Raw genomic sequence first — 12,646 nt, 5'->3', positions numbered from 1 at the left:
TAGATTTAATTGATTTTTCTCCTCCAGGTTTAAATCTATTGAGTTTCCTGTTCCTTTGGTGTAAATGTCTCACTTTGTGTTTACATCTCTTCATCATGTGTCTGTTTTATTCCGGCTTTTTTGAAATCTATTTTGTTTTCCTTTCAGTCTTGAGCTCTTCAATCATGTCTCACATTTAATTGTATTTCTACTCAGTTTCTTAATTACATCAAACTAATTGTGACCTTTTCCTTTGTGTCTACGATTACTTTTCATTGACTCTCTTTGTTTCTTCAGCTGTTCTTTGTGTTGCATCTTTAGGTTGTCTTCACTTTCAGGCTCAGTGTTTTCGTTTGGTTCATCTTGGTTTTTGTTGTTTTTCATCGTCCAATTTCAATTGTCATTTTTAAATTTGTTTAATTTACTACATTTTAAGGTATGGGTGACACGAAGATCAACAATTTAAGACCTCATGTGCTTCAGAAAATTGAAAAGTAAGTTGACAATTTTAAGTATCCTTTCACTACTCTTATAGATTTGAGTACATGTGCTTGTTCATTGTTCATTTGAGTTTTTCTTTGACTTTCTTTGTGTTTTGTTTTATTTAATTTTTGTCTTTTTCTTTGTTTCAGAGCGCTGAGTGATATTTCTTATAGAAATGCGATTGAAAATTCAGCTAAATATAATAATCGATTGGTTGTTGATCGGAAAACACGTTTACCTTTTATTGATTCTCAAACTGGTGTAGCTCAACGAGATTGTTACCTTTGGATGCAGAGATGGCAACGGATGCCTGGAACAACCTATGGACAATTGTACACGTACCCAGCCCATAAATGGAAGAAAAGAAGACGAGGTTATCTATTCCGTGAGAATTACTATTCAAGGAGTCAAGCGATTAATGAGAACTCGGGTGACATTCAAGAGATAAGCAAAGGAAATGGTTCCGAAATGATATCAATGAAAAATGATTTGACAACAACAACGAGTACAACCGGAACATCAATGGCCGGAGGAGCGACTGGAGGAGTGACAGGAGGAGGAACAACAACATCAACATCGGAATTGAATCAAAATAGTTCAGATAAATTTGTTGAAAACTCGAAAGATGCTTGGATGTATGCTGAATATGAGGATAGTATTGATTTGATGGAAGAAGATTTTGATGATCCAGTTTCAGATGGAGATGATTATGATGAATACTCAACAAAACGGAAGAAAAGAAGATCACGGCGGAAAAAAGGAGAATCAGGAGAAAACGACAAACCTTATGCTTGTGATCTTTGTGATGCTCGATACAAAACACGACCTGGACTTACTTATCACTTTACTCACATTCATCTAAATGAAGGTGAAAAACGTTCTAAAAACTCAACACCAGTAGATGAAGATGACCACCGACCATCAACTCGTCATAGTAAACAAACAAACGGCTCATCAAATGGGAAATCGCTCGCGCCTCCTAATCCTTATTGTGATTTTTGCCTCGTTGACGAAAACGAGAAAAGTAAAGTTCAAGAAAAAATGATCTCATGTTCTGATTGCGGCCGTTCAGCTCATCCATCCTGTCTTCAATTCACCCCACAAATGATCATCTCTGTGGCTAAATATCGATGGCAGTGCATCGAGTGTAAATCTTGTGGTTTCTGTGGAACCTCAGATAATGATGTAAGTTTCTTATTGCAACTTTTTTTATTAACACCAATTACTTTATATCTTAAATACTAATCGACTTTCATTTCTCTACAGGAGCAACTTTTATTCTGTGATGATTGTGATCGAGGTTATCATATGTACTGCTTAAAGCCGCCGATAAAGGAGCCGCCAGAAGGAACTTGGATCTGTGTTCTTTGTGTCAAATATTGTCAACAACCTAAAAACGAATCTCAAAATGCGAATGAAAAACTCAGCGAAAAAGGGAAAATGCGAGAAAAAGAAGACACCAGGGAATCAGATAATTCGGGAAGGAACAATTTCTCTGGTGAAGATAAAACCAATGATCTGACTAAAGAATCTCAAATGGATGATGACGAAGATGATACTGATGATGATAAAAGTGATTCCATTGAGGAAAAGCTTAAAGTCATCTTCAATCGAGCTTCTAAAAAGTAAACCTTCATCTTCCCCCATTCACCAAGTATCGATGCCAATAAATAATCGCAAATTTTTCATCTTATTCATCATTTACATGGATAATTTATGGAAATATCTTCATGAGCTTCAATTATCTTCTTAATTTTGCCAATAACAGTTATTGATTAATGGGATAATCTTTTTCTAAGATTGTAACTCGAATCAATGAATCAACTGTTGTGATATTCAAGGAAAAACAATGTAACCTAATTAATGTCACTTTCTCTCTTTTATTTTTTTGTAATCTCTCCTTTCTTATATAATTCAGTAGATTAATTTTTCAATCACGTTTCCCAATCAATTGTTAATCGATTAAAGTAATCGTGATTTAAATGTTTCTGTTGTATCGAGTTTATTGATCCAATGAAATAGTTTTCGATGGTCAAAATTGTGACGATTTGTTTGATTGAAGATGGTGTGAATTTAAATGAGATTTGTTACATTTTGATGAATTTATACTGTACAATTTATTTAATTAGATGATTCTAATTAAATTTAAATGATATCTTTCAATTCCCTCATGAATTCTTCATAAGCATCGTCCTTAGTTGGTTGTTGTTGTTGTTTGAATTGTTCATTATATGGATTGGATGTGAAGCTGAAATTTGATTCTTGACCTGTGAAGATTTGGAGAGAGAAAAGAAATTAAATTAGTCGATTGATTGAAGAAATTTAGATTGTAATTAATGTTTAGTTTTGAATACGAACCTTCTGGTTTAATAATTTTCTTCGGATTCTTTTCGTTTCGTCTAATTTTTAATGATGTAGGTGTAAATCTAATTGCGTCCGCACTCAGGTTTCTTAATTGTGGTTTGGCTTCAATTGTTGCTTTATCGGAGACAACATGAGATGGCTTGGATTTATCTTCGCTACGATTTTTATGACTTTGATTTCTGTCCCGTTGATGACCACCTCGAGGTGCGTTGTGACGTTGAGGTCTAGGGTGGGGTGGAGGACCCATTCGAGGAGGTGGATTGTTGGTGGAGGCATATTCGGCCTCATCTGATTGGGTAATAATGGAGGACGAAGTAGTAGAACGGGATGAATAGGAGGAGGAGCGGGTTGAATTTTGGTCGGTGCCATAGTGAAAATAGGAGTGTTCGTGGTGGAGGGTGGAATGGATGAGGTGGAGGTGGATGATGAAGGATTGGTTGACGTAGAGTTAGTAGCTGGTATTGTACTAGATGTGACTGTTGAACTGTTCGAGGGAATCGTTGTTTCTGTTGATTCTTGTGAGGATATTTTTGCCTCTTCTCCGACCGATGAGTCTTCTGGTTCTGAAAGGTTTGATTCTAAGGGTTGATTGTCTTCAGGTGGTGAAGGAGCGTTTTTATCATTTTCAGCGACAGTCTTTTCGACATCTTCTATCTCTTTCAAGAATTCATTGATATCCGCTTCCTTTTCGGTGTCTCCAAAATGAACTTTCTTATCTCTTTCCTGTTCATCATCAGAATCTTCATCGCCAATTTCATCTAAACTTGGCGGTGGACCTGGTGGCAAACCGGGAGGGTTTTTATTTACTACTAGAGAAGCACTTGTTTTCTTAAGAATCGATGAGGGTTCACTTTCGGGCTCCTCTTCCATGTTTTCATCTCCCGATTTTTGTTCAGGAGGCCCTGAAGGCAGTGGAATCTCATCTAGAGCAACTTCTTGAGCTGATTTAACGGATTCAAAAAATTTCATGAGTTTATTTCTTTTCAATTCATAATCAGCTTCCAACCTCTTAAGTTCCAAAAATTTTTCATGATCTTCTTTTACCTGTAAAAAAAAAGAAAACAAAATTTTTAGAGAAAAGAAAACATCAGCTGAGCAAGAAAATGCAATAAAAATCAACTTACATAAAGTCTACACAAACGATCCCATGTTTCTTTCAATTTTCTTCTTTTATCACGTAAAACCTTCTCATTTAGAGGCGGCGGAGAGTCAACATTAAACTCCATTTGGTCAAGACGTTCCATGTCAGCTAAGACTTGATGAGGATCTTTACCTTTAAGAACCGCCGTCCGAACCAACATCCGCTGTTTCTTGTTTTTTTTCAATTCCCTTTTACGAGCTTCTTTACGAGCCTGATCAGTTGGATTCATATATTTACCACTTTTCGTGGTATTAATTGATCTTCGACCCATGACCACAAAACAATAGAAAAACCAAAATTCGAACAACAATTAATTTAATTTAGAAAACAAAAAGACAAGATAAATTCACACAAACATGTTCACCAAAACAAATGAATAAAAAAGATAAACAAAAAAGAATTAACTCTAAACTCGCCGATAGATGGCGACACAAGTTCGGATTCTTTTTTCTTAATCAAATTTAATTTTTTTTCTAAACAATTTAACTTAACTAATCAATCGATTGTTATTTCAAGTCATTGAATTAAATCTAAATGAATGGAAATAATTTCAATTCCTATGAAAATAATCTCAGTTTTCTTTAAAAATCTTTATGTTTTCAAAGTGAAATTTGGTAAATTTGATTTTCTCATTTCCAATGGATTAATTTTCTTGTCCGTTAATCTTTAAGAGTAAAGGTAATTTGTTATTTGGATTGGTTGGTTAATCGTTTCAATGGATCAAAATAAAAAAATGATGGAAATGGAAGTGCATCTCCATAAAGGTAAACAATGTTTACAGAAATTGTCTGTCCATTGATGAGTCAACTGAGAGAGTAAAGTGGTTACTCTCAAGTGGGGTTGGGCTCGAGTTTCCGGTGAATTTGATTGCGATAGAATCAAGAAATAAGATAGTAAGTGAGAGAGGGAGAGAAAACAAAATAAGAGAAAGTTGTATAATCTTAGACGAGAAGAGAAAAGTAAGAAACAAGATTTGTGAGACAGAAAAGAAGATGATGAAGAAGAAAAAGAAGAAGAAGGTTGGGAAGTAATAGAAAAGAAAGAAAGAAAGAAAGAAGAGAGAGAGAGAGAGAGAAAAGAAGAAAAATAAAATGATAGAGAGAAAAGTAAGAAGATGATAGGGAGCATTATGAGTGTAGGGATGAAGATAGATGATGATAGTTGGGTGGAAATGAAGAGAAGAGTTGAAATGAACAGTTGATCTCCTTGAGTTTGATTCTGTTAAATTGTTATCAGAACAAGATGAAGATGATTAGAGTTAGAGTGAGAAAAAGATTATAAGAGAAAAGAGAGTGAGAGAGCTTAATTGTGAATGAAGTTGCAAGTTAATTGTGAGATGGTCTTTCAATTAGAGGAAAGTATTAGCTTATAACTGAAGAGAAAAAGAAGAAAAAAAAACTGTTCCATCTTCAATTGATTCTTATGTATATTAACCATTAGAAGTTTCGAAAAAGTTGCTCCAACTATCGATTTGTTTCACATCGAATTTATTTATTTACCTTTTTCTTTTCGTGTTTAAGTTAATCAACAGAAAAGAAAAGTAACATTTTACTATTTTCGATTAATATTAAATGTTCCCCGTTAATTGGATTACTTTTTCATCGCCAAATCTCAATATTTACCTTTGATTACAAAGAAATTAACTTAATCATCATCATGGAAACTCTGTATTCCTCTTGGAATCCAGGTGAACAATATCACCTAACAACCTTATCGAAAGGTGATAGTGTTGGAATATCATCTTCTTCTTTATCATCATCATCTCCATCCTCATCTTCATCTTCATCCTCATCACCTTCATCTTCATCAACTACTATTGCTGCTCTAATGGCGGCTACAAGTTACCTTGTTGGTTGTGACACTCCACCGACTCCAGTGACTTGTGATTCGGGAATATTTAATAACCATAATAACAGTACCAATAGTAACATGTTTTACTCACCCACTCTTGACCCTTCACTATCAACAACAACAACACCAATGGTCAACATCACGATGACCCATGAAAATAATGAAAACATGGTTGTCGTTAACTATGATGATTATCACCAAACAATCAGTTATAATGATGTTGTACCAAGTGATTATTACAATTGTAATAATAATAACGATAGTGATTTGACCAATGGTCAATCATCGTCATTTCTAAGTCATCATACAAATTATTCAATTCCAACCTCAATGGAAAGTCCAGCAAATACATCATACTCATCACCTTCACCTTCACCTGACCTTTGGGAAAATTACGGTTTAACTGATAATGTTAAACACCTCAATCAACACTGTAATTTAGATCAACAATTAAATCTACAACAGCAAACAAACCATCATGATCATAATCCTCACCACCATCACCATCATCAACATCAACATGATCACAATCAACAAAATCATCATTCAATTGCAACAAATTACCACAATCAACACTCAGCTCAACATCAACAACAAATTCAACACCAAAACAATTTAGATGATAATAAAAGCAATACCTATACAATTAATGATAATGTAATTACCACCGCCAACAACAATCATAATAATAATTCAACCATTAACACAATCAACAACAATCATAATAAAGACATTAGTGTTAAAGCCAAAAACACAATTAATCCTATAAACAAATCAACTAATTACCGAGCATCTTATAAGATTAAAAAATCACAAATCGATACAAATTTAATCAAGGTAAGGTGATCAACGTTTAATTGATTAAAGTTTTTTTTGTTTATTTGTAAATCGTAGATGAGTTAACAGGATTGAACAGTTAATAATAGACAAGATTAGTTAGAGTTTAATCAATTAATTAGCAAGTAATTTAATTTGAAATCTATCCACTAATTATCAATTTTAGCGAGAAAACTTTTAATTTTGTTCCGCTTTTCATTCAATCAAATTTGATTTAATCTTTTCTCGATTATTTCCCATAGACCGAATCAAATACTAATCATATTAATGAAAATCATTTAAATAATCAGCCGAAGGCATCAACAGGTAACCAAAGGAATCACCATCATCGATCAATTGAAAGTAGAGGCGGCGGATCTTTCGATAAGTATCTCAGTCCGGAAGATGAGGATCGACGTCGACGTCGACGGGAACGTAACAAAGTGGCCGCAACGAAATGTCGCAACAAGAAGAAAGTCCATGTATACAAATTGTGCCAAGAATCGCAAACATTGGAATCAACTAATTACAATTTAAAAGAAGAGATGGAAAATTTAAAACGAGAGGAGCAACGATTAAATGATATTCTAGTTAAACATTTACCTTTTTGTGTTCGACGAACACTCCAACCAATTAGTGATACAATTAACATGTAAAAATCAACGGAAAGAAATTAATTGTTGCCATAATTGTAATTTTTATCTATTCAACAATCAAATTGATTGTTCCAAGTTAATTGATAATCTGTTTCCATGTAAATCTGTTGATACTAATTTTTGTTTCATTCACAATCATGTAATTGTGAACATCAACTCAATCATGTTGAACGTTTTTTTTTGTCCAACAATTAACAAATCAATCGAAATGGTTTGTTTGTTTGTTTGTATATGTTTCCAATAGAAGTTAATTGTTTCTTCAAACTTAATTGGTGAAGATTAATTTTCATCGGGAAAATTAACTTTTCTTATAATTTAGTTGATTAGTTAATTGGTGTTGGATAATGAAAAGATTCCTGAGGAAACCAAACTAATCAGCTAATTGTTGATAAACTTTGGAAACATTTAATTTTCCATGACAATCATTTCTGACCATGTTAATTAGAAACCATTTTAAATAATTAACTATTCAAGGTAAATACATAGTATTTAACTGAACAGCAATTAGTTTGATTATGTTAAATTTTAATCCATTTAATGGCAACAATCAAGATTGAAAAGTGTAAAATGATCAACAAATCATCGGGAAAAAAAGTAACATAACAATTACTGTTTATCTTCAATAGTTAATTATATTGATAATTTCGAGTCAAATCAATTGAATTAACCTTGATTAACTGATCAGGCTAATTGTTGGTCAGTAATCACAAAGTTTTTTCATCATAATATCAATTACAATTTAAACTTCTGTTTCCATAACAATAGATTGAGTTGATAATGATAATTATATTTTCTGGTTCCGAAATTTAATTTAACCTTGATTAACGATGAGAAATTAAATTAAATAGACAAGAAAATTTTTTAATCATCCAAAAAAAATGAACAATTTAACCTTCTAGTTAAATATTAACAATATTTTCGCGGTCAATCATCAAAATTAAATCAATTAAATTATAATCTTAATGTTTACACAATCAAAACATTTACCCAGTAATTAATCACAACTAAATAGCAATTAATCAAAGTGATAACCTTTTATAATTAATTGTTAATTTGTTTCTCACACTTAATGTGTGACAATTACGTTGATTGTTACACTTACAATATCATTGAAGTTTACTAATCATAGCTAATTATTGATGATATTTACTTTGGAAATGATTATGATTTAAAAAAAAGTTAATTTACTTTTCCACAATTAATTAATTAATTAATACAAACAAGCAAAAAGTGATTTATATTATAAATTAATATGTTTCTAATTGGAAAGGTAAACAATTAACAATATTGGTTAACCTTCAAAACGAGAAGATAATCAAATGAAGAAGCGTAACAATTAACAGTAAATTAAATTGATTCGCCTACATTATCAATAATAATCATCAATTAGATTATGAAATAATTAATATTAGTTAAATCACTCGTTTAGTTCAATCAATAAAGTTAATTTGATTCCTTTTTATTTAACCAATTCCAATATAATCAGCAAATTGTTACGTGTCCATGAGGAGTAAATATTGATTAATGATTTAGTGATTGTAGTTATAATTAATAGTAATGTATTTAACTAATCAACTTTCAATGTTGATCAGTTCAACTACGTGATTTTCATGCTGAGAATTGAGAAAACAAGTAAAAGCTAAATGAATTGAAAATCATCATTCTAATCATGATAATCAAGCAACAATCAACCAATTGAATTTGAAATTATCATTTTTTTCACCAAAAAAAAAGTTATTCACTTTAAGTGGTTAATTGTGAATCTTTTCAATTGGTAAATTCAATCAAACACCTTAATCATTTCAACATTTAATCATGAAAATGGTAAAAGAGGAAAGAAAAAGTTTAATTACAATTAACATTATGATACGATTATGACCATGATTAACGAAACCCGTCCAACCAAAAAATCGCCAAACAATTTAAACTAAATTAAATTGTAATTGTAAAGTTGTTTACTTGATTGTTTCTTCAAATTGAATAATAATAATGAGAATGTGATTGCTGTCAGGTTAATTATTATTACTTTTCTTAAATTGTTTTCCATTCACTAATCTCTTTACCTGGATTAACATTAAATCTCAATAAATTGTTGCTTTCTAAACTTTTACATGTTTCTCTTAATTGTTGTAAATAATTAAAATCTCTTAATCTTTGGTTGACTCAATTTGTTTCAACTCATTCTCTAATTAAATGTTGGTGTGTAGTAAGTGAGTGGATGTTTAATTGTGAATGAGTGAGTGTATATTCATTATTGGATATTAGATGTACATTGAAATAATAATGAGGTAAATACCTGATCATGATTGTGATGATGATGATGATCAATTTGATTGACAGTTTACATTTTGTTTTTCTTTACAACTCAAAGTCACATGAGAATATAAAAAAAAATCAATTCTTAACCATTATGATGACATTAAATTGAGACCTTTGTTTACTAGGTTATCATAGTGATCATTAATTTCATTGATTAACCAAATTACCTTGTTGTTGTTGGTAAGGGAGATTGAAAAAGAGTCTAAATTGTCAATCAAATGTGAATTAAATGATGATAATTTACCTGGACACAAAAGATATTTCAATTATTCTTGTACAGGTAATCATCATTAAAATGTCAGCTTGATGATTGTGGTTAACAATTAAAGATCACAATTTAATGGAACCACCCGAATACAGAAAAGATTGTAAATCTTAACCAAGGTAAAAGATATTGAAGAAACAGGAAGAATCCAAGAGATTTTTCTTAATTATCATCAACAATTAAGCTTAACTTTCAACAATGGGACAAATACAATTCTAATTTACGGATGATTAATATAAAAAAAAAGAGTTAATTGTAGTTGATTAAGTGGATTAAATTGATTATACGGCTTTCAATTAATCGTTGGTTTGATCCGCTCATCTAACGATCGGAGAAAAGGGTTAATCTTTTTTACTGACTAATTGTTTCGTTCAATTTTTCTAATTAAATTGATATTTGACTAGAATTAATTGTTTTCCATTGATAATTGTTCAATTTTTCAATCATCTTGTTAATCTTTCACCAATCTATTCAATGGAATATTGAAATTAATTTGATTATCTTTCGGTCATTTCTAATATTTTGTTCATTTCGATGATTTTGTTTTCCCTGTAAATCCAATTATTAAACTTTTCTATTGCATCTAATTGTTTGTTGTGTTAATTACACTTCAATCTTAATCGTGATTACTTCCTTCTGGTCTTGATTTACCTTCAAAAAAGTGATTAACAATTAACCAATCCCTATGTGTATGAATATACAGGTAAGACAATGAAAAAGAGGAAAAATAAAATTTATTAGTAATCATAATTCATTACAACAACAACACATAATAATTAATTAATTATTTCAATACTAAACATTGAACACACCCGAAAGTGGGTCTTGGCGGGTGGCCTTATTAGTACACATTGATGGTAAAGTATCGAAACAATTAAAGTACAACAATTAAGAAACAACAACGTCACAATTAAACAACAACAACGCCATTGGGTTGATCTGATTGCCGTTTTTAATTTGGTTCATCAACAGTTAGTTGATTTGTTTTTAATTGATTTTCACATGGAGATGATAATTTAACAATTATATAAAAGATTTACGTAAATTAAGGTTCTAACAATTAACAGAATTGAAAAGGTGAGAAGAATAATTAATAATAATGACTAATTAATTTAATCTAAATTGTTCATTTTCCATGTCAACAGGTCTCCATAAATTACTTTCACCTTCAAAATGAAAAACAATTGATCAATCATAAGATTAATGAAATAAATTGTCAATCAATTTGTGAGAAAACAACAACAGTTAATTTGAATACAATTAAAGAAAACAATTGAATATTGATTAACTTAATCACATTACATTTCCAATATAATAATATTGGAGAAATAAAAAAAATAACAACAATTTAAAAGGTATGAAGGTCTCAGGGATTGTTTTGTTATTAAATTGTTTGAAAGTTAATCAGGTAAATCCCGTTGGTGAATAACAACAATTAAGGATAAATATTGAAATCGCTACTTTATCATTAAAAGTTGATCATTGATTGAAGTAGATGATGATTATCATCTCTCTGTGATCCTCAACAATTGGGAGATTGATGATAAATGGCTTTCACAATTAAGATGGACCCTTAATCCTGTTAAACTAATCATATTAATCTGTGTGGCAATTACAAGGTGTGTGGTTATCACGATATGTATATTATTTTAAGGTCAACTTGATGTTGGCGGAATCAAGATGAAAACAATCACCATGGGGTTTCCTGTCAAGGATTGACAGGCCAAACTGAGGCCACTTTTAATTCATCATTATAATCATCATCATCATCATCATCATCAACATAATGATTACTATTATCATCTTTGATTCATTTCTCATGGTTATCGAGATTGAACTTTTTTTTTCCTCTTCTAACTTATGAAAATGTATTGAAAACTTTTTTTTCTCATTGTTAAAGTTACGATTTTGTGTTAATTGTGTTTGGATGGTTTCGTTTTTGTTAATAATACTAAATTGTTGCTCAAAATCACTGAATTAACAAAATCCAACAAATCATTAGTGTTAATCACTTTGATGGGTGCAAATCAAAGCTAAACAATAGAGGGTTGAGTGTGTAAATTTGCTGTAACAATTAACTAATTTTATTTGTACAACAACAAAAGTTTAAGGGCGAGAATATATTTTTTCCCATTTGGACAATTAATAGTCAATAATTTAGGAATTAAATTAAATTGTTCAAATAAAAGAAATCATTTAGTTACACTTTAATTGAGATATTAATCTAATGTATGTTAATTGTATTACATTTTTTTGTTGAACAATTAAAGTTTCGTTAACTATATAAACTTAAATTTGATTATATAGGTTTCATTGATTATTATAATTAACATTATACTAATTGAATTGAATTTAACTTGATTAATAAACACTGTCCTTCTTGTATCATGTTGATGATTAACTTTCATGATAATCTTTCTGGTGATGAGGCAACAATCAAATCAAAATGATTTGTAATCAGAACGTTATTCAAGAAGAGGAGGTGATTTAATAATAAGGTGTAACTATTAAAATAAACTGATTATTTGATTGTGATGATTAAAATAGGAGCCTCATTGGGTAATAAAGAGGATCAACTAATCTATAATTACCTTGGAGAATCAGTTAATTGTGAAACTTTCTTAAATTATGTCAAATTTACAACTTATATCCTTGTAAATTAGATTACAATTTGTGTTCAATTGTTAAAATTAAAAACCGTTTCATTTTTGATTCAAGATGAAGTTAATTGTCTAATAATAGATTTAGATTGTTGACTAAATTGTTGGTAAA

The 12,646-nt window shown here is 30.6% G+C and overlaps 3 protein-coding genes across 5 annotated transcripts; 2 read left to right on the top strand and 1 right to left on the bottom strand.

Annotated features, from left to right (window-relative positions):
* Positions 1-57: 57 nt before the first annotated feature.
* Positions 58-2,445, top strand: LOC128395295 (zinc finger protein neuro-d4-like). The gene is made up of 3 exons (XM_053355704.1): positions 58-473; positions 612-1,647; positions 1,729-2,445. Exons 1-3 carry the CDS (start codon positions 418-420, stop codon positions 2,089-2,091), a joined length of 1,455 nt encoding a protein of 484 aa, XP_053211679.1. The 5' UTR covers positions 58-417; the 3' UTR covers positions 2,092-2,445.
* On the bottom strand, positions 2,440-4,348 carry LOC128395294 (WW domain-binding protein 11-like). Its single transcript, XM_053355703.1, is given in 4 exon segments — positions 2,440-2,729; positions 2,821-3,088; positions 3,091-3,870; positions 3,951-4,348. Coding segments are annotated over 4 exon segments (1,458 nt in total). The 5' UTR covers positions 4,239-4,348; the 3' UTR covers positions 2,440-2,607.
* A 99-nt stretch (positions 4,349-4,447) lies between these two features.
* Positions 4,448-7,451, top strand: LOC128395292 (putative uncharacterized protein DDB_G0279653). 3 transcript variants are annotated; one of them, XM_053355698.1, is made up of 3 exons: positions 4,448-4,731; positions 5,499-6,655; positions 6,898-7,451. In XM_053355698.1, the coding sequence occupies exons 1-3, from the start codon at positions 4,683-4,685 to the stop codon at positions 7,288-7,290; spliced, it is 1,599 nt and encodes a 532-aa protein (XP_053211673.1). In that variant the 5' UTR covers positions 4,448-4,682; the 3' UTR covers positions 7,291-7,451. The 3 variants fall into 3 exon arrangements, with proteins under 3 accessions (XP_053211673.1, XP_053211674.1, XP_053211675.1); XM_053355699.1 differs by having other exon boundaries at positions 4,450-4,731; positions 6,946-7,451; XM_053355700.1 differs by having other exon boundaries at positions 4,450-4,731; positions 5,488-6,655.
* The last annotated feature ends 5,195 nt before the right edge of the window (positions 7,452-12,646 follow it).

Source organism: Panonychus citri, unplaced genomic scaffold (genome assembly GCF_014898815.1).
Source record: "Panonychus citri isolate SS breed McGregor unplaced genomic scaffold, ASM1489881v1 Contig00141, whole genome shotgun sequence".
NCBI classification, from domain to species: Eukaryota; Metazoa; Arthropoda; class Arachnida; order Trombidiformes; family Tetranychidae; genus Panonychus; species Panonychus citri.
The sequence above is the reverse complement of the archived record's forward strand: the minus strand, read 5'-3'. Positions and strand labels throughout refer to the sequence as shown.